Source organism: Epinephelus fuscoguttatus, linkage group LG14, assembly GCF_011397635.1.
Source record: "Epinephelus fuscoguttatus linkage group LG14, E.fuscoguttatus.final_Chr_v1".
Taxonomy (NCBI): domain Eukaryota; kingdom Metazoa; phylum Chordata; class Actinopteri; order Perciformes; family Serranidae; genus Epinephelus; species Epinephelus fuscoguttatus.
The window spans coordinates 1,624,333-1,647,223 of record NC_064765.1 but is presented as its reverse complement, the minus strand read 5'-3'; the positions used below and the strand labels follow the sequence as shown (position 1 = coordinate 1,647,223).

The window sequence follows — 22,891 nt, the reverse complement described above, 5'->3', positions numbered from 1 at the left end:
AGGAATAACATAATGAGAGCAGAGGATAATAGGATGTCTTGTTGACAACCAGTTGTTCTGTGGTCAGGATCATTGTCATCGTGTACGACACCCTCCTCTCGCTTCCTGCCATGTACAGCACGGGTGCAGCTGGCAGGGTGGACGAGGTTCAGCGTGCTGTCAGTGATGTCCTCTAATGGCCAGGACAGACGACTTATTCAGAGCCAGGTGGATCACACGGATGTGATGAGCCTCCATTAATCCACAGTGCACAGTCATTTAACACTGGACAGTAAAACTATGTTACCAAAGAGCAGTTCAGTTCATTGTTTCTGTCTCCACAGTAAAAGTTGTGGATGGTACCAACAGAACCGTTCCTTTGCGTCCCCATGTTTGGTCCCCCCTCAGATCTGGTGCTAAAAGGTGGAGCTAGAAACACGTGTCTGGATTAGGGATGCACAATATTTTTTAGGCTTTTAAGTCAGCGGCCGATAATGTGAGTTTTTTGTAATTACACATTATTCCGCTAATTAGAATTATAGCTGATATACAGCACCCGTAATACGAAGTCAGACTGTGTTCACTGACTCAACAAGGGCAGCATCTAAACACTGACACAGTGGGTGGCGGCACATGTACCTTTATACTTGGTTTGCGCTGCTAACACTGTCAAGAGGACAAACCATGTCGTGGTGTGGATGTCTTTCACAGTTCCAGAGGAAGACGACAGGACGGCGCTGAGGGTCTGATCTCCGACCAGAGTGTTACCAGGAGCTATTTAGCAGCAGCGGCTAACATCCAACACCGAGCTTTTATAAGGCTCGACTCTGTTGTTAGACTTGTTAATAACCGCTCGCCATGTGATGCTACAGATAGTGATTATTGGTATTGTTACCTCTCTGACTGTGTGTGGTAGGGGTAGAAATCTTTCCCTATGAATTGGGACACCACTCACTACGTCACTGCGTTGGTTACGTTCACGCATACGTAACTATTTTAAACAGGAAGCTGCGAGCCATCTACATTTCCAACCGGCATCTACAATGGAGTCTCCAGTTGAGTTCATTCTACCGATCACGTTTCGTTGCTTCGTTCGAAAGGGGACTTCTGCTAGCTAGCTAACCAGCTAACATTACGAGGCAGCATAGTTATACTAGCTGGCTTGTTATCGTAACGTGAAATGGCCGACAATTTTGCAGAACAGGACAGATGACAGACGCCAGATAGTGCGAGCTAGCTAGCTAACAAGCAACCTGACGACGGTAACGTTAGCTAGCTGTCTGGCTTTTTGTCAACTGAAATCTAGACATTGTGAATAGAAATAAAAAAATTGTTATACCGTTCTCTACACAAACACACAGTTATTTGAAAACGTTTTTACAAATGTTTATGTGGATCAACAGTAGCTGTAGGCTGCTCTGTGGTGGGATGGTGAGATGGCGCCTGGGCGTGACGATATAAACATGTGATCCAGCAGATGTTGATGTTCATCAGCTGTCAGTGTTTGTCAGTAGAGACTTATACACTTTACTGACACACCAGAGAATTACATAATCTGTAGTGTAGTGTGGCGTCATATGGGGGCGGGGCCAGTGAGGGTCGACCTGATGTCGGCAGGTATGAAGAGTCACACCTGATGTTTGTGTTTGTTGTGTTAACAATAGTGATGTCAGTTTGATTTGGTTCGCTCAGAGCTGTAGGATATTAAATCAGATATATTTTCTCACATGATCTGAGCCTTTCTGACCCTCAGGTGACACAAACTACAGGTTATAGAAGATGTCTTCTTAAAATACAAAAACTGCAAATTAACATTAGCATGCTAACATGCTAAAGTAAGATGGTGAACATGTTGACATTAGCATTTAACTCAAAAACAGATGGACTTAATTCGTCCTGCAGCAGGTGCTGGTGTACGAAGAGCCCAAATATGAAGAGTGCGAAATAAAGTCTGAGATGACAGAAAGGTGCAAATCTAAAATATATACAATATAAACAACAGTTAACTGTGTAGATGATTCAGATATTATCAGGTTAAGGGCAGAGATCTGAACGTACAGCATCAGATCAGGAGCAGAGGCAGCTGTGAACATGGTTAATACAAAGTGTTCATGATCACCTCCATGATGATGCTCTTAATGTCCCATTACTGCACATTATGTCCCATTATGGAGAGACAGAGGTGCAAAGTACTGCTGCGCTCACAGAGACTCTCAGTCTGATTATTGTCCATTTTGATGGAAACTAATTCAGTGACCAGCGTCATGGTGACGTATATGACAGAGACACATCACATTAAATCACATTAAATCACCTCCGCCCTCGTAGTTTAAAGCCTGATGTTCTTCCAGACTCAAAGGACGTTTCATTTTGCTCCCAAACCACAGCTCCTGTCATCCTGTGTGTGTGTCTGTAGCTTCTTTGTGTTCACATGTGTATTTGTGTTGGGATTTAACTGGAACAAGAGACCAATTTAAAATGCTAATTTAAAATCCCTCAGGAACCAACGGGAACAAACGGGTTCTGCAGTTTGTTCTCTCTGCAGTTTAAGAGACTGAAGCTCCTCACTGATGTTATAAGCTGGTCATCATGGTGGAAACGGGAGAGGAGGGGATGTTATTCACCCCACTCAGGGGTCTTTTGAAGAGGCCTTGAGCACTGGTTGACCATCCTGTTTGAAGCAAACTTCCTGTAGCCTGAGGACTCTTATACAGCTCAGCAGAGAGACGTGACCCACACTGAGCAGCTGTGCGTCTAAACGCTTTGAATCAGTGGGTAGAAAAAGAGGGAGAGAAGTTCTTTGCCGGCCCCCCGAGGACCTGTGTCTGCTTGAAGGTGGATTCATTGTTGGACTCTGCCTCAGACGCTCAGTTCTCCTCAACCACACTTGAACCTCTCACCTCTTTTTATCACCGCTCTCGGTTTGCAGTGAAAAGAAACGGTGACAGTTTGCAGTAAAATGACTTAAATTGGATCATCTTCTCTTTCTTCTGTTTAGCAGTTTATCACATCCAGTTCAATGTGGCTTCATTCCGCTGTTCATCTTTTTTAGTTTCACAGGCTGTGTGGTCGCCCCGCTGCCAGGAGAGGAGGGGACCAAAGAAACTACATAGAGAGAGAAGTTTAGTTTCAGGCGGTCATTACATTTTATAAAATGCTCTTCCCTTGAATAAATACCTTTATTTGAATAAAAGTAGCTGGAGCATAAAAGTTAGGTTTGTAACAGAGTACTCGAATATCAGAGTAGGGCGGGACACGCCTTCGCCATCCTCTGCCTACAGTAAATGGGGCCCTAGGATGGTGAAGGCGTGACCCGCCCACCTCTGCCTCAGGGCGTGTTCACAGAGCGTTTTTCCTTCGCAAAAAAGTGGTGTCAAGGCATTGAGGGGCGCTATGTTTAATAAAGACGTTGGCTCTGAGAAAAAAAACCACTATGTGAACACAGGCCCTTACTCTGCCTCTGATTGGCTAACCCTGACGTTCTTAGCCTAACCTTAAAAAGTCTCACTCCTCAGGCTTTAAGCTAACCAATCCAACCAACGAAGGCGACGAGCACCAGAGACAGTATGGTGGATCATTCCTTCACTGTGGCGTCCAGGTGGACACAACGTGTGCTGATGTTAGCACAACAAGCTGACAGGCCAGTCCTTCACACTATGCTGAGCACTGGAGGACCCGCCTGCAGGGTCCAGGGCAGCGACAGCAGCACTCGACAGAGAGTTGTATATAAGACCACGCCCCCAGGAACATCACCTGGTGCTGAAGCCTGTTTAACACAGTGGCCAAACTGCGGACTATGTGACGCCCTGCAGCCTAAATGAGACCCTTTCCCACAGACTCACATTGTGAAAGAGACGTCTGTAAATCAGTGGATACATTTTTTGAGCATCACATCTCCCGCTAAATGATCCATTTGACTATCAGGATTTGATCCTGATAACATTTGGAAAGTCTAGAAGATTAAATCATTTTATTCCCATTCAAATTAGCGTAGGGCTAAACCGCGAGCTAACTGCTAACTGTTTTTGTTTGTACTGCGACTGCTCCGTGGGCCCGACTATGGGGAAGTCATTTTCAGCGTGTCCTCACAGAAGGGTTCGTTTTTGGATTTTCATGCTCTCACAGAAGAACTTTCCCCTTCAATTTTACATTTTGGACACTTTTACTGGACAACATCTATAATTATCTAAAACTGAATTTATGATCTCTAAATGAACGACAGCCAGGAGACACATGTGGCACAGCTCCAACACGTTTTCATGGAAAAATAATCTAAACTTTTCCAGTTTAGAAAAGCACCCACTTCACTGTGTCTGCTGCACCTGTCGGCCTGGTTACGGTACTTTTCACACGCACACATTCAGGAGAGTCTTGCTTCCTGTAAGAGACGCCGCAACACTATGTCACATATACATGTAACGTCTAACGGCAGAGTTCTTGGCCAGTGTAAGTCCTGGATAATGAGAACTGGGAATTAATTTGTATCAAGCATCAAATAAGTTGTTTGAATTCATTTGCCTTACTTGACGTTGCAAGTCCCTCGATGTGACCGTTGTGCATCGCAGTGTCGATGCTGAAATGATTTATCGTGCAGCCATAAATGAACACATATTAGAACAAGTTGTTTCTGACTCAGAAAATAAATTTGCTGTTATGTTATATGACATGTAAGGTCATCCCGGGAAGATTGCTGTAACGATTACTTTCATTACAAACAAGAAAGAGTTTTCCATGAGCATTGAAACCTTGATAAAAAGCAGCTGACAACACTATCTTAACTAGAGCTTCTAACTGTATTAACGGTCCCTCCTCATCAGCAGGAGCTTTACATGTTCAGACATTCATTGTCATAAATAACAAACACAACGCTTCTCTCTAACATGTTGTATCTGTGTGTTTGGTTTCTTTCTGCCTCCGAATATTTCTGAGCAGATGTGAAATGTCCAGCGAAAAACAAATGTTATTGTGCTGGTGTTAAATGTTATTCTCATCTCGTGCAGCACCTCTAATTTATTTCCACATAAAGCGCTTCTTCATTATCATAATATCCAATTTAGATATATTTCAGAGCAGCTGATTGAAGTCTTGAGCCTTTGTCTTTCATTACTTTTCAAACACAGATCTGTCTTCAGTGTAATAATCATTTCATTCAGCCATCATATCATTCACACCACTGAGGAGCTCATTCCAAAATCAATTTAATATTATCCTGCACAATATAAATGTGTCTGCAAAAAAATATGATCTCCACTTCAAAAGAGCAAAATTATTTTCTCCGGCAGAAAGGGGTTTATTTTTTTACATTTTTTTTGAAATTGTAAAAATTGTTTTTCATCGAGCTTTTGGGTCTGAAGACATACGTGCCCACACACACTTTCAGTTCAGAGAAGACAAAGAGGAAAGCAGTTGCGTGGTTCTTCTGGAACAGCTGCGGAGTGATATTGACTTTCTTCAGGATGGATTAGTCACCGAGGAATCCGGGGGGGGGGGAATTAGTATTCTGCATCACGGCCGCAGCGCTCGCCTGCTTCTCTAAATTTCATCATGTTTTGCTGAATCAATGATAGAAACCAAAAGGACCAATCACAGCGTGATCACCTGCTATCGTCCAACCAGGTCGTCCTGCAGACTCAAGTTATGATAAAGTAGTTCTTTCACTGTTGTGTGTTCGGGTGGATTTACACAGGCGTGTTTGTTCTTTGATACAGGCGTGTGTTTCTGTGCATCTATGGGAAGAATATGTCTTTATTTTGCTGCTGGGGAGGAGAGAGGCTTTTATTATTGCTGTGAAAACACAGCAGAAGCAGCCCCAGCAGGCACGGTGAGTCATCTTGGTTAAAAAGTGTTCGGGGAGGAGCAGTTAGCTAATAAGGAGCTAGAGTGTACAGTAACAGAGGCGAGGTCCCCGGGTAGCACTGTCAAAGATTTACCAAACAATCCAAGAGCCTGTTATCTGTAATAGGATTCATCTCTCCGTCTATAGCGAGTCGCTGAGCTGTGCAGCCGCTGATGGAGAGAAAGATGTTTTTTTATGCCAGATCTCGTCAACAAATCATAAACATAAAAACAAACAACATTCACAGAGCGTCAGGTCAGACTGATAAAACAAATTTCATTCGCTGTGTCGCAGCTCAGATCTTTGCTTCAGTCAGATTTGTAAACTTGGAGTTGGAACTTAAAGTTGAAGAGTCGACTTCGAGACTCGACTGGAGGGATTTTGCTGAGCGCTGCGTTGTCTCTGTGCGTCCTGGGAATCATCTCTTTATAATCTTTGTGGAGTCGGTTGTTCTGCTGCGGCGACGGGAGAAAAACATGCAGTTTAAGTTTATTTGTTTAACTCAGTATCACATATCACATCTGAGTGGAGTTTACAGGCTGCAGCTGAGGCTGGAGCAGATGATTAGTTTCATATCAGTCGGCTGATTGTTTTTAACTTAACGTCACAAAGTGTGAACATATGTGCAGAACACTGAGTGGGACTGGTGCTCTTAGTCGGTTGGTCGATTTGATCGCCTGACTAAATTCTCACTGGTCACTGACTGTCACTGCTGCGTCCACCAAAGCGCTTTTTCCAGTTGAAAACACCAAGCGCTGCTGTGAATATGCCCAGCTGGGAGCATTAGCGCACTCTGATGGTCCCTTTTTTCAGAGGTGCTTGGGTTGTATCTGCTGCGACACAAAATAGCCACAGATGCAAAAATGTCAGCACAAGGTAAAAGTGCAGTAAAGTAAAAGTCCGCACATCGAGCAGCTCTCCAGAAGGATTTGAATGCAGCGTGGTGTTTTGAGCCGGCAGCTCGTCCTCAGACTTCTGATAAACGACAGGAAATCGCCATTTTAAATACCCATAGTGGCTGAACCAGTCATGTGACATACCAAACCTGCTGTCCACATTCATAAGAGAAATAAACAAAGGAAATACATACCACAATATTGTTCCAAAGCTACATTTGATAAATATATAACGGGATAAATACCAGCATATACACAGTTTTTACCCAACATATATAAATAACTTTGCAAAGTTATCCGGATAAGTAGCCGCCTGTCACAGTGTCTGCTCACGTGTATATACACAGTCAGGACACAGAGAAATAAAGGTACATGGGAAAAAAAAAAAGCATCCATAGGCTACAAATACACCAATCATGTCCCCCCAATATTTAGTATTACTGCAGGACTCGCTGAACAGCTGTCATAAAAATACTCTCTATTAGAGGCGACTCTGTTTATCTGACCCTGAAAAGAGTTTTTCGTGGATACAAAGCACCAGTCAGTAAACAATGGGAAAAAAACAGTTTCATATACTGTAAAACTTCCATTAAACACCCAGTGCCTTTCACCAGCCTGATGTGGCTCCACATTTTGTCAAATAAAGGCCTGTCTCTATTAGAGGCCTGGATGTATAAAGCAGGTTATACAACAGTTAGTTCCGACCAAGTAATTTGATTGGACGAGAGGCAGTCCGTGAGTGCTGATATACAGTATAACATCACTGGGACTTGTAGCAGTAAAATCACTCTGTTCACAGGTGTTATAAATATAAACACAGCCGTTAATTAACCAACTGTCACTGCTTTGACACAAACTGACACTATAGCGTTACACCAAGAAGATGGATATTTTCCCCAAAATTACATTTGAATTAAATTCTGAGTGGTCGTCAGGAGAGGACGAGGAAAAGGAAAGTCAGGACTCTTCTGTGCAGACCTCCAGGTGTGTTTGTGTAACATCAGCCGACCTCGACAAACTGGAGAGGAAAGGGGGAACTGTTTTCTTTTCGTGGAGCTACATACTCGTCTCGTACTCGTCGTCCTCCGCTTATCCGGGTCCGGGTCACGGAGCTACATAACATACTTAAATAATTTATTTCATCACCTTTTGTTAACATTTCCTTACTCAGCATTGCTGTTTAAGCTGTTGTTGTCCTGTTGTATAAAAGCAATATCTCACGCGAGGTCGTGACGTTGGACAGTATATCGTCACAGCCTGCGGCCTCGTGCCTGCGACCGAATCACAGCCGTGATGATATACAATACAACGTCACGACCTCAGATTATGTGTCCATTCCTGGATTACCCTGTAAATTATTCATATTCCTTCAGTCAGTCAGGGTCGTCAGATCAAAAGACTCAAAAGAGTTTTCCATAAAAATGAATCCAAGTTATGAGGATTGTTTAAACAGGATAAAGTGGTGTTGTGTCGGGTGCTGTAATCCTCGAGTTTCATAACACTCTGTCTTTTTAATCATTAATTAATATATTATCTCTACCCTGATTTTTATACAAGTAATATTCAGACTGGTTTAAATAAACACTTTGATTGTATCTCCTGATCTTTCCTGAGTAACAGTTTTGTGTGAAAGGAATTAAAAGCCTGTCCCAGTAAAGCAAATAATAGCCCTGGCTATTAATTGAAGTATTGCAATATATATACTCTTTACCGCACTGGCAACATTAATGTGATTAGCATGAGGAATCTGACATTAGACTGTTTAAGTAGCTCTGTAATTCTATATTCTGTCATGTCACGACGATGTGTTGTTCAGTGCACTTTCTCTGTCCAAGAAACAGTCAAACACCCAAAGATATTTAATTTACAACAATTTGAAAACATGAGAAAGTAGAAAGTGGTGGTATTTGCCTAATTTGAAAGATAAATTGTCGAAGCTGTCATTATTTCTTTGTAGAAGTAGAATTTACGGCTGAGCTGTTGCATCGGGTTGCATCAGAGTTGACAGGTGTACCTAATAAATTGGCCTCTGAGTGTCATTGTTACAGCAGAAGTTGCTCTCGAAGAGAAAAAGGAAACACGACTGCAACTCTAAAGAAGCTCAGAACAAAAGGAAATAAAGAATAAATGGACAAAACCTCAGAACATTTTCCTCCGCAGACAGTCAGAGGTGTAACTCTGTAGAAAAAGACATTTCATAAAAATACTGAAGAGAAAATTAGAACAATTCACTGACAGTAAGAACACCAGGGGTTTATATAATGCAACAACAGAATTTTAATAAGTCCTGCACCTGGATTCTCTCTGTAGGGAACGTAACGTTAAAGACAAACGAGCAGTAAAAATGTTGTTTTCTGGGATGTTTCCTCTTCACTCTGTCGACCTCAGCGTGTGTGAACACATAATTAATCTTATCATGGACATCAGTATCTGTTCTTCTGCAGTTTCACCTTCATGATTCCTTTTATGAACTCCTCTCTGTGATGGACATCAGTTATCGAGAATTAGATCTTATTGAGCCTCCTCCGTGTGACGTAGCGAGAGCGGTTCTTTCTGTGGAGCAGCTCTTATAGATTTTATAGGAAGCCTCGTCCTGTTGGCGGAGAGCTGGCGCCTGATGGCAGTGACGGATGCCTGGTGGCTGTGGAGCAGCCTGAGGTTTAGGTGGGAGGCAGAGAGACGTGAGGAGCCACCCGATGAGTTCTCCCACAATCTCTACACCTGTTTCCTCTGAGTGGAGAGCAGAGCAGCGACAGGCAGGAGGATGAGGCGGAGGGTTACTCTGCAGCAAAGGCGACAGAGGAAAATGTTTGCACAGTGCGTTTCTGCAAACAGCACTTTACATTCACACGCTTCATACATGTCATGTCAGTGTTTCTGAAGTGACTTTGACACCAGGATGTGGAGGGGAGGGTGGAGGGTGTGACACCTTGGACAGATGTGCACCTGCAGGTTTTGAGCCCACATTCATGGATGTTTTTTCTAGCAACCTTTTGCTGTGCTTCCTGTGGCTTTCCAACCACCAAAAGTGGATGTTTTTCAGGAACCTGTCACTGTGTTTCCAGCCCCTAATCTTTGGTGATTTTAGGGACCCATCATTGTGTTTTCTGAAGGTTTGTAGCCTCAAAACAAAAGTGATCTTCAGGGACTTGTCACTGCTTCTTGCAGCTTTTTAGCCCCCTAACTTGGTGGTTTTTAAGGACCAATTGCTGTTTTTCCTGCAGCCTCCAGATATGGGTCTTTTTTACAAAAACATAGCAGGTTTTCCAGCTGGAATTGTGTCCCCACTATCAGCTATTTTAAGTCAAACCATGATTTTTTCTGAAGCATTACCATTTGCTTTTTGTGCCTAAACCCAACCACAAGTTAACAGCAGTGTTGTTAAAATATAAAGCTTTAACCTTACGGCTACACAGTTCAAATGTATTTGTGCTCTGCAGAAACATATAGCACCAACTTTTATCCTGGCTTCTTGTTTTGTGTTGGTTGTAAAGTATTCTCGTTAATCTCACCCATTGTTGTCGTCGCCTCAGTCGACGCTGCAGCTGTAAATGTAAATGTGTTCACAGGATCAGAGTTTCACTTCATTCATGTTCCACAACTCTGTCAACAAAATCATCATTTTTCAGTCAATGTAAATTTTGACAGTTTCATGTTTGGTCTGTCAAAAACATCCAAAATTCATCTTCACTGTTTTTGTGTTTTTAGCCGTGAGACTGCAGCTCGCACTGCCCGGGATCAGAGCAAGTAGAAGTGAATTCAGTTTTGTTTATGGGTGACCCGTTTCCTTGAAAAGATTTCTTTAATTTTAGAATCTGCTCCTTGAACCAAACCAGGTGTGTTTTGCATGCCAGCGAGGGATGCGAGGGAAAAAAGAGAAAAGGAGGGTGAGAACAGAGAGATAAGCGGAAAGGATGACGCCAGCAGAGAGGAAATCAGAGAGAAACAGAAACAAAGAGGAACAGAAACAAAAAGGCGCAGAGAGAGCTCAAACAGATTATTTACCTCAGTGGGATAAACAGGAAGGCGTATAGGATGGAACGAATTTGAATGACAAGGCAACTGATTTCTCCTAATTGGTTTTGACTGTCTCTCTTTGAACTGCCGGCGAGCTGTTTCCAGGCAAACAGTTATCTCTCGCAATCTGGAGTGCTGCTTAATTTCTCACACAAACACCAAACCTCTCTCCACAGCGGATTAGTTGCAATTTAATAAGATTTGCACTGTTGCTGCTCACCAAGGGCTTTTTTTCCTGTTGCCTGGAAGCTGAGGGAAGCCAAACCTGGCGTTAAGGTTCCTCTGTGCTCCACCTTCTGTATCAGAACACCCACACACACCACCCACATCTCTGCCCCCACCTGCAGCTCCACACACTTGCATAAGAGAAGTCTCCAAATATGTTTAAATATTGTTCCTCTCAAACGCAGTGGAGAAAACTACCACAGGCTGAGATAATATTTCCAGTGCAAATCTGCATTTTAAGAGTTTTCTCAGAGCGACTGAGGCGTCTTGACATAAGGCTGATTCCTCCGCTTTTTTCAAGGTACCATCGCTTGATACGCGGAGACTCACAAGTGGAGCTGATTTGCATCGAAAACGAATGACATTATCTCACCCTGCAGTTTTTCTCCTCCTCTTTTTGCTTTACATAAAATAAATCAGATTTTAAGACTCTTCGGTGGAATAAATGATTTGTTGAAGGGGATATTTCTTCTGGCACACTAAGTGCCGCCTGTCAAGACCTCGACGAAGATGAGCTCTTCACTTGAGTGGCAGATGCATTCTCTCACTGGCATGCACTAACACCCCAAACCCATAGCAACACGCTCCGCGCCTCACTGTCTGTCTAGACTTTTATTGACAGCTTGCCTCTAGATTAGCTGACTCCTTGGAAAGGTTGAGAAGTCTCCTGCCGGGCGCTCTGCAGTTAACCTCCTCTTTTCAACAAGTAGAACAGGCCTCGGCTCACGACGTCGACTTGATTCAGATATGTCGTACCCTTTTCTGTTTTATCTGATCAGCTGTGGAGTCACGTAACCCGGGGAGAGCTCCTCTGAGTTACAGTGTGAGCCTGACGAAGACGTCGGATCCTGACACTCCTGTCAGTCTGCTGGTGGAAAATGAGCCGGCTCCTGCCTTTATTGGGATACCGCTTTCGCTCCTTATCACTTGATTGAGCCGTGATGGAATCAAATTTGATTAAGATTTAATTACTGAGCCGACTCGCTGCACGGAGCGCCGCACCGAGGAGTCAGTGACACAGAAATCACTTTGGACATGATTTCTGGGAATCTGTCAGGCAGTGGAGAAACAATTCTTCTCACTCGTCTAGAACAAATTACTGTCACTTTAAATTGTTTAAAACGCTTCTGAAAGACAAAAAGAATTGTTTTAATGTTTATTTCATTAAGCCCTGGACACACAGCCCCCGACCCAAGGTGAAGACATTTTTATGCACTGGTCAGTTTGGGCTGTTTGCATGCATGACATGTCTTCTTTCAGACTAGTGGAAAGAATCGGCCCAACAATCACATTTCAACTTATTTTAATTCAGATTTTTGTTCTGAAAATTTATGCAAAAAGCACATATTTAATAATAATGCCTCATTTGCATATTTTAAGATAAGATTTCAGAAAATACAAAAAAAAACAGTTGCCTCAATGTAGCAATCAACGAATGACACACACGTGGTTACGTTTAGCCAACACACACACACGTGGTTACATTTAGCCAACACACACACGTGGTTACATTTAGCCAACACACACACACACGTGGTTACATTTAGCCAACACACACACGTGGTTACGTTTAGCCAACACACACACGTGGTTACATTTAGCCAACACACACACGTGGTTACATTTAGCCAACACACACACACACATGGTTACGTTTAGCCAACACACACACGTGGTTACGTTTAGCCAACACACACACGTGGTTACATTTAGCCAACACACACACACACATGGTTACGTTTAGCCAACACACACACGTGGTTACGTTTAGCCAACACACACACGTGGTTACGTTTAGCCAACACACACACGTGGTTACATTTAGCCAACACACACACGTGGTTACGTTAAGCCTTGTCGGAGTGTTAGTCTTCCTAACTGTTGTCGGGCCATGTTCCCCCTGATGCCACCAGGTGCCATTACAGAATAACGACATCCAGCAGCACATCATGCCGATGTGAAAGGAGTTCTTTTTTTGTTGGTGTTTGACCAACGCAAGTCAGTGACCAAGCGTCCATATTCAATGATGTCAGAGTGACACCAGATTGACCTTAACAGGAAGTTAATTGCAAAAAACTCACTGTAGACATGAGCGCTCTGTGTGAAGAGATTTCACTCAACATGTTATAGTTTCAGAGGTCTGACTGAACAGGTTTATGTCACTTTATACAAGACGTAAAAGTCTAATAGGCGTCAAATAATTATTTAAAAACTTGCCCCAACAAACGCTTCATTTGCCCTTTTATGGTAAACGTAGTGAAGCTATGATAATGTATCTAAAATTAACCATCTGCTGTGGGAGCTACAGGTCGACACAGGGTCTGTAGATTTGGTTGTTTCTTTCTGTTTTACAAATGACCATGACTTCTCAGTCGTTTGGTCGAGGCCTTTATTTGAAAATTAAAAAATATGTGGTCTGTTAAAAACATAAAAACAACATTAATTTTTTGTGATTATTGCCCCCAGGAAATGTTTTCATTGCTTTTTCTTAGTGTGGATGTTAAAGGCTTAAAGGTCGTTTTCTTAAACTGAATTTTGAGCCAAAAATCTCCCCACCTCAGCAACACATCCACCAAACTCTCCAGATTTATTCCTGTTTATATTCAGAAGGATTTTACACAGAGATTTATTCATATTTTATTCACAGCCTGATTTATGGAACATTTTATTCCTATAAACAAAGTGAACATTTATTTTTCTTTATGGCTGTTGACAATATTTTCTGACTTACGGAGTGATATAAACAGATTCCCTCTGTAAAAACCTTCGACTCTGATGTGACAACAAAATGAAACAAGAATTTTGAACCTGACTTTATTCAGTGTTCAGATTTCTGTCCTGGAAATATGTTTAAATCAGCTCATACCAAACTAGATAATTTGCATTTTTAAACATAAAATGTTATAAAACCTGTAATACAACGAATAATAATCTTAATGTGAGTGATCAACAGGGGACGTTAGAGGTTATAATCTGACCCTGTTCACCTGCTGTGTGTCTCCCTTTAAGAAGCTTTAAAGTAGGAAAATCCTCGTCTTCCTCCCGTCTGACAGGGTTTCATATATATTCTGTCTCAGCTTGTTCCAGCTCTTTATCGAAGCCGTGTGTTTACACCGGCTGACACATCCAAACCCATATTTTTCTGGTTGCACCTTCCCCTCAAATGGAAATATTGGAGATGTCTTGTGCATCATTTCATACACATTTCAACAAATCCAGCCTGACATATCAGGTATTCACAAACTTAGGGACTGAAGCAGAGTTGAAAGTAAAGTTCTGTGGGTTTGAACAAAGTTTAAGAGCACAGCAGGAGTTTGGACGGAAGAACGGACCCAACGTGAAGTCGACTGTAGGGACGGCTGCTGGTCAGTCAGTCGGGCAGTCGGTAAAATATCTTCACACAAATTACCATGAAGTTTGGTGAACATATCCATAGCACCAGGATAACGAATCCTAATAAATGCTGTGATCCTCTGACCTTCCCTCTGACGCCACCAGCAGGTTGACATTTGTGGTTTGAAGTGAAATATCTCAGCAACCATTGAACAGACTGCCATGAAATTTGGTTCAGACCATAGAAACAGAATGAGTAAAATGGATGGACAGTGGCGGCCATTTTTATGTGTATCGTCAACACATCATTCCAAAGTCGTCAACTATCCCAGCATGGTGAGTGATTCTGCATCAGACACCGACGAGCAAGACGTCCTGTCTGGGTGGAATTATAGGACGTTGCCTGGCGCCAGTTTGAAATTCCACTGGAAAATAGTGTATTTTATTTTGAAAAAGAATGCACAATGCATGTAACAGGCGTAAATTAACACAGTGTTCCAGAATGTCAACAACAGACAAAACCAGGACGCCCAGCGCGTCATATGTAAGCGTCAAAGTCCACTGAACATGTGACGAGTTGAGAGTGAGAATACTTTGGTACCGTTGCCAAACAGCCATTGTAGCACGCTAACTTCAGTGTCAACAAACCAACCTGTGACAGGTCGTGAACTCACTGAGGTGAGGCTTTGCAGTAATGACCAATGAGGTGTGGAGTTGCAGTACAAAGCGTGGAGAGGCGTCTTTTGTGCACTTCCTGTGCTGTCTTGCTGCTCGAGAGGAAGTGAGGCTCGCTGAAATGATGTTAGAACACTATGCTTTGAGCCGAGCAGCTCAGCAGCAGAGACCCAACTGCCTCTGTACGTATCTAATAAACCTAGTCTGAGTGGGCGGAAGTTCGCTGCATAGATCAGCCTCTCATTGGGCGGAACGAGCCACCTGCTGAAGTCCCGCCCTACCACCTCCGGTTGTCATAGTCAACAAACGTCCTTTACTAACTTTTGCGGTGTTTGATCTTGCGGGGATGTAGCCATTTTTCTGCCATGGTTCACGTCCTGCAGGTGATATTTTTGTGGGCGTGTTACACCAAAACCTGTTTCCCCCCGGCAATTCTTTTGCAAGCGCACCGTTGCTGTGGCACCGCCCAGAACAACTGTGATTGGTTGAAAGAAATAAAAAAAGCCGGGCTGTTTTTTTCTCCAATCTTAAAGTGAGAGTCGGCGCAGCCAGACCTTTCTTTTCTTGGTGAGCGAGACTATAATAAACCAAATCAACACTAAAGGAACAGAAATAATTTTCCACCTGTGTTCCGTATCAACCCTATAAACATGGACGTCCTGTTTGCAGAGAGAACACTGAGTCTTTCTGCAGCAGAAAGCTAAAAGGCTTCTGTCTTCCCCGTCATCATGTCATGACCTTCTGTTAACTTACCTTACGTGTGGTGCAAACAAGGTATTTCACTGTAATTATGGAGGAATTTATTCAAGAATTTCCCTGCAAAGGCTGCATGACATTGTTGTTTGCATAATCCTGTATATATATATCGATCTAAAATTAAAAACCATAATAGCTTTTAGATTTTTCTTTTTGCAGCAGAAACCTCAGGCTTCTGTCTTCTGTGTCATCACGTCATGACTTTACATTACCTTACCTAGCAGAGATTGTCGTTTGTGTTATCCTGTATATATATCGATGTAAAATAAAAACCGTAATAGCTACAACATCCATTCATTTTGCAGCAGAAAGCTGAAGGCTTCTGTCTTCTCTGTCATCATGTTGTACGCTCATAGTGACGTCACTGCACTACGTTACTCGCGATGCAAATCCCCGTGAAAATACGTGGTGGCACCAGAAGAATGACTGATGAATCACGTCTTTTCACTCTGCTCATAAACATGAGCATATCTCAAAAACTAAATAATGCACACAGCTCAAATGATTTGTGGAGTGTTTAGCAGTATTCTCTGTATGTTTTGACATTTACAAATCTGTTGGATCAAAATGATTTGTGTTTTTATTTTGTAAAATCTGATGAAAAAACATGTCAGATTTTTGCATTTTTTGCAATGACACTATTTCAATACAGTGATCATTTATAATGGTTCATTGACTCACATAACCTTGCAGCTCAGGTTGTACAGATTTTAGGGATATGAAGCATTTGAAGATATGAAGTGAGAAAAACCAGTGTTGGCACTGGCAGACCAATTCTATTGCAATTCTAGTGCAACTGTACACCAATCCAAGTTTGTGTCTTTCACCGAACTAAGACGAGTGTAATTGCTCTCACTCGTTCTTCGGACGCAGCCACAGTAACGTTGCATCATGTTTCAACAAACATGCAAATAATGGCAACAAAAGAAACAGGAAATGCAGTCGTATTTATTAAGTGACACTTTGCTTATATATAAAATAAAAGAGGGTTTTCAAACTGTCAGCTGTGACCCACTTTTTACGAGTCAAGTGACCACTTTAAGCAGTTCACTGTCCTCTCTGTTGTTTCTGTATCTGTCGATCAGTCGTTTAGGTTTCACAGCGTACACTGTGTAAATGTGTCTGTGTTGTTCCACAGCAGAGAAAAGAGACGGATCAAAGAACACTGCGTCTTTTTTAAGAGTGTCTCTAAGAGCTGTGTGACAGCTGGGAATAAACAAGTATTTATGTTGTGTCCTCGGGGGAATAAAGCTTGCATGTTATTAGTGCCACATGAAACAAGACAACAGTAAACAAGTTGTTCCCCCACAAACGCGGCGGCTCTTCTCCGGGCCAATCAGAAACAAACCTGACACTTTATTTTGACGGCGGCTCAAACACCTCAGTGTCACTTGGAGCATGTCAGGATGGATCGGTGAGACGCTTCATACCCCCAAAGTTTCATCAAAATCTGGTCAGTGGTGTCGGATGGATTCTGTGTGACAACTGTATGAATTCATGAATAATATGGCAGCCCCCCCCCCCCCCCCCTCCCCCCACCTCGGCTTTATGAATGTGATTCTAAAAGACTGGAACAATGAGATGGATCGTTGACCAGGTTTGATTGCTCCTGACAGGGGATGTAAAAATCTGAATATTAAACTCAATACAATTTACATCATTTCAGCAGCAGCGACTCACTGGATCATAAACGGCCACATTAATTCAGCTTGTTTGTTTACAGGGAGTTTGGACATTTAGAAGTGCGGTCGTATCATAAACTTATCTGTAGAATTAATTCTATTGAATGGAAAGACCCTTGAGTTACAGCATCTCATTTTCAGTGGGGTCCTCTGCAGTGAGTCTCACGTACAGTAGACGTCAGTCGGCCCCCAGTCCTGCTGTGGACGGGGGCTCAGCAACATGTATTTTAGCCACAATAAAGAATCAGTATCAGTCTAAGTGGATGTTGTTTGAGAGTATTTTCACCACTTCACCTTGCTGTCAGACAGCTCTTTACTTTGCAACACATTTTCTTAACCGTAGAACTCCAATGTTCTGGCATGAGTACGGGCTCAGGGCTCGTACACATGCAGTGTCTAACTGGTCTCACTCCAAACTCATCGATTAGCAGCAACACCAATGAAAAAAGCTGTCTTTTCAACGCAGCATGGTGGTGTCAGGGGGAAACACGGCTGGACAACAGCATAAGTTTAGGACGTGAAAGTCCGAAGGATTGGCAGGAGGGGTCATGGACGTGTCCAACAACCACCGACTTGACGCAGCTGTTCACTTCCTGTATGAATGTAAATTCAAACCTTGCACTGTAAAATATCTGACTGTACCCTGACAGTAACTTTCTGGCTGTTAGTTGCATCACTTTCACAGTAAGTTACTGTCTCATATTTACAGCTGTTTGCTGTGATTTAGCAGTTTGCTCCTGTAATATAACTGTATTTACCTGTAACCTCACAGTTAAAGCTCATCAGGAAGTCAGTGTAACAAAACTCTGGGAACATCTTCATCATCATCATCATCAGTTGCTAAATCAAACTTTTGTCAAATCCAGTCAGAACGGTGAAAACGTTCTCCAAAACGCTCAGTGAGGTCAAACTGTTGTTCTTGTTTAACTGTTACTGACTCTATTTCTGCAGTAACTTCTAGAGATGCACCGATCCAGCTTTTTCAGTTTCGATCCCGATGCTGTGGCTCTGAGTATCAGCCGATACCTGATGCTGATCTGATACCATGGTTGAGCTGAAAGCTATATACCTTTACATGTAGGAGAGAAAAGACTGGAGGCATCAGGCGTTGATGACGACACAGTTCTTTCCTAAGATAAAATGAAACAAGATGAAACAGATTAATGCAATGATGAACTATTTATCTATAACAAAAATAAACAATTGTGCAGCAGCAGTTGAAATAGTGTGAAATACCTCCACACAGCAGATTCTCTCCTTCCCCCCAGTGACGTGTGACGTAGCTCTTGTTGCAATAGATTCAAAGGCAAAGGATCTCCTCAGGTACAGGTTGCATTTTCCGATACCCGATCCATCTGTTCTGATGATATCGGGCCGATATTTGATCCAGATATCAGATTAGTGCATAGTTACTTCACTTATTGCTGAGTTTACTCTGCTAACGTTAGAGTTAGCGCCATCACTGTTCTGCAAGCTGCTGCCTGCAGTTTACATCATCAGCTGCAACGTAGTGCCTTACTGGCTGCTTACACAGTCAACTATGGTGCTGATCCCTGATTGGCCCCAGCTGGATTTTAATTTCATGCTATGAGGTAGGACGGCAGTGAAACCAGGCTGACACAGAGAACAGAACATTGAGCTGGCGTCATCAGGATTTATTTATGTCTCATTACGTCACAAACGTTCTTATTTTAACCCAAACATGATCTTTTGTCTAAAACCTGTTCAGGTCGTTTTGTTGCTTAAACCTAACTGTGACTGTTTCACAGCTTTGACCTCATGTTCCAGTGTGTTTGAGTCACATAGAGACGCTGAAGGGTTCCTGTGTGTCGCTGTGACACTGTCTGTATTTGACGACAGGTTAAAGACATGTGATGGATAAGACAAGACTCAGTGTCATTTGTACAGTTTTTGAAATGTTTAAAAAAAAATAAATCCTGATGTTATTTTTAATGCATTTTAATCTTTGCCAAATTTTCCATATCAGTTAAAGCGACGGCTCACTGTGTTTTGGAGGAGAATAATCCCATTTAAATGTTTATTGGCACCAGATCTGCAACATTAAGTCGGCCTAATAACAGTAAATAAAATAATGTTTAATTCACAGTCAGGCTGTTGGCTTCATTTACAGCTCCTCTCCAGTGTCCCTGTTTCAGTCCTCTCCAGTTTAATCCTGGTATTATTTTATTATTCTTATAGTCTAAAGATGTGAGTCAGTTTGTATATTAAGATCACAGGCATTTGTACATCACATTGCCTGTGTCAGTCATTGCAGAGACGGCGTCAACGGCGCCGCCATATTTAAGAGGGTCAGACTCACCTGTAAACAAATGACAGTTAACAGGAGAGCTGCAGGTTTTCTGGATAAAAAGCACCATAACTTTTATATTTTTCAACTGATTGCAAGGAATCGTTTTTATAATAAAGGGTTTATCATCTACGTGTTGTAGGAAAAAAAAAAAAAAATTGTCTCCGAGTGTGAGAGGAGTGTGTGTTCGACTGACATGAACTTAATTACTAACCTGGTGAAAAATAATTCATCATCCTAAGAAGTGTAAAAACATTTGTCAAACATGGATTTGTCTCATTGTCCTTGATTATTAATACTTACTGACATCAAATTTGAGCCACCAGAGAGGCCTTGGTTCGGATTCAAATGGCGTCCTCTGTGACGGTTCTCTGTAAAAGTAGAGGTGATTTTTTTTGTATTCCTGTTCTGACATCCAACGGCACAACAGAACATTTTTGTTTCGGGTATCTCAACAGTTTCTCTCTGATATCTGCTGTTTTTCTGCCACTACGATGTGTGCACAACTGCTGTGACGTAACTGTGACGTCCACTCACAACTGGTCTCTAAGGCATCTGTGTTTGTATTTCTATGACTTCAACATGAAGTGTGTGTCTGCCCTTATTTTCTTTTTCATCATGATGGTTAAATAGATGAAAAGAGAAGTCATATTTTAGTGTTTTTAGTTTCCTTTGTCTCAGAGTTTGAGCTGCTCTTTAACAGCCTGATAGATTTTTTTGTTTGTTTTATGGTATGATTTATACGTACAATCAGCCTCTGAAGCTTCACTGAACATGCGAACAGAAAACCAACCCACAGACCCATTGCATCATGTGTCTCCACAACGCCACACTGACCTGTCCTCTGTCTGTCCCACAGGAGTCCCACGTATGGCTCTCTCTGCAGGCGGGAGGGACTGCCTGCGTGCCGGAGACACCTGCTCCAGCGACGACACCTGCAGCCCGCGCCTGCGCACCCTCAGGCAGTGTGTGGCGGGGGACGGCAGCGTGAAGCTGGGGCCCGGGGCGCGAAACCAGTGTGAGAACGCCATGACGGCACTGCTGTCCACTCCTCTGCACGGCTGCCAATGTAAACGAGGCATGAAGAAGGAGAAGAACTGCCTGAGCATCTACTGGAGCCTGCATCAGTCCGTGCTGCACGGTGAGACCATCATCAACACACACACAACCCAATGGGTGTGTTCCCCGAGGTGGGCAGGAGCAGGTACAGGATGTTGTTGGGATTACGGAGTGTGTGCCGCCCGTTACACACACGTTAGGCCTCCGCCTCCACAGAGCTCAGCAGCAAAGTCCCAGCTGAAATAAAACAGGGTGATTATTGTGTCACAAACAGTTATAACGAGGCTCTGATTCCTTTTCTTCCTCCCACACTCACTGTGTTTGATCACTTTGTGCGTAGTCCAAATGCTTTGTCACTTCCTGCATTAAACCCTGTTATTAGTATTTGTCTGCTCCGCATTTACATTCACAACTAGGTGTTTAACATATAGTTTTATATTCACAACACATGAAACAGAGCAACAGCACGACACGGCTGACAACGTTGTGAATATCTTCAAGTCAAGTGCAAACGTAGATGACACATAATGGAGATAATAAACAAAACACACAATAAATCCATCAGTAATTATCATTTACAGGATGGAGTGCAGTGAAATAATACATACGCTTCATTAACAATGTTAGAAACGACTGAAGCAAACTCCCCTTTAACATTTGTAATGTTATCTTTCAGGCTGTTAAGCAGAGGTTTCCAACCACCTGATACTTACAGATAATGTCGAGCATATTTTTTTGGTTTTCTGTTGCAGCTGTTTCTCCCCAGTAAACAACGATTTGTTGATTTGTTGCCCAAAAGACGCCAAGACATGAAACTGGGTTCAGTTTGGTCACAGATAGATCAGGGCAATAATAGATATTTTATTGACTAGATATCGTCTTAGAACAGCTGAATCCAGAGGGAGTGAGACCAAAACAAACTTGTTGCCAGGGTTCCCACGGTCATGGGAAACCTGGAAAAGTCCTGGAATTTTGTTATGTGTAAAGACATTTTTACAGTAATCACCCATGAATAACTTTCCTGTAACTTCAGAGCAAATTTATTTTGTGTAGCTGACGATGTTACGTACAGTAGCTCTAGTGGGTGACAACATTTGTTTACCATCACGTACGTTCCTTTGTTTTCTCCCAGCGTTCTGTGTCTCTCGTCACATCTGCCGGCTGGCTGACATTATGTAGTTTGAATCTGATATGTTTGAGAAACGTCGGGCAAATAGGGCAAAGAAAAAAAATATTATGGGTCCTTGAGAAGTCGTGTAAAAGTTTTGAAATTTTCATCCATGAAACAGTGTGTGACTCCTGTGATCCATGAGGTCAGATTATTTTTCTCTTTGGCAGAAACGTTTCCTGATGGTTTGTGTTATTGTTCACTGGAGCACGGTAAATATGCTCTGATTGTGTTGCTAACGTGCTAACTGGCTAACTAGCATCAAGGCGCTCTTCCTGTTTCCCTTTTTCAATGACGCATACAGACGACCGAGAGAGTCATTTCCTCTCATGCAGGCGCAGAACGGACGTGCTGGTTCGCCATCAGTTGTACTCTTTGCGGTGTGTTCAGGTGCAACATGACGGGACACGGCAGTCAGCTTTCGTCGTGTTGCCTTCAGGCTGGCTCACCAGGCGAGCAGCTTCAACCCCCTTGAAATCCTCCAAAGTGGCTTGAAAGTCGCTGATCCTGCATATTGATTAGTTTCCTTAACTACACTATTTTCCTTTAAATTTTAGTCACAGTGGCACATTATCAAGCTGGAATGTCCACTGGAGCTGTTACCTGTGAACTCAACGTTCATTTTACCAACATGAGACATTAATCCAGGTGTCATGTGATAAGTGTGATACTTCCTGTCTGTATGAATATGTCAGTGCTTGAACTAGGGGTGCAAAATAATATCCACATGTCAGTGTTGTCTGCAGATATCGGCTTTAAAATGAACTATTAGAATCGTCCAAAATGCTTTTTCTTATTGTGCAAAGTGAATGAATATTACAGACACTGAACAGTATTTCATGTCTCCATCTGCTGGTGGGCCGTCACCATGAGAGCATGTATGACTCAGTGATCTTTAAGATTAGGTGGGAAAAAGGGATAAATCCATATCTGTATCGGTTAACACCCAAATAAGTT

At 42.6% G+C, this 22,891-nt stretch overlaps 1 protein-coding gene across 1 annotated transcript in view; it reads left to right on the top strand.

The window, feature by feature from the left end:
- Positions 1-22,891, top strand: part of gfra4a (GDNF family receptor alpha 4a) — a 242,910-nt gene that overhangs the window by 151,592 nt on the left and 68,427 nt on the right. The window contains exon 2 of the mRNA XM_049596165.1: positions 20,567-20,848. Coding sequence (XP_049452122.1) covers positions 20,567-20,848 — 282 coding nt within the window. The remainder of the gene's footprint in view (positions 1-20,566; positions 20,849-22,891) is intronic.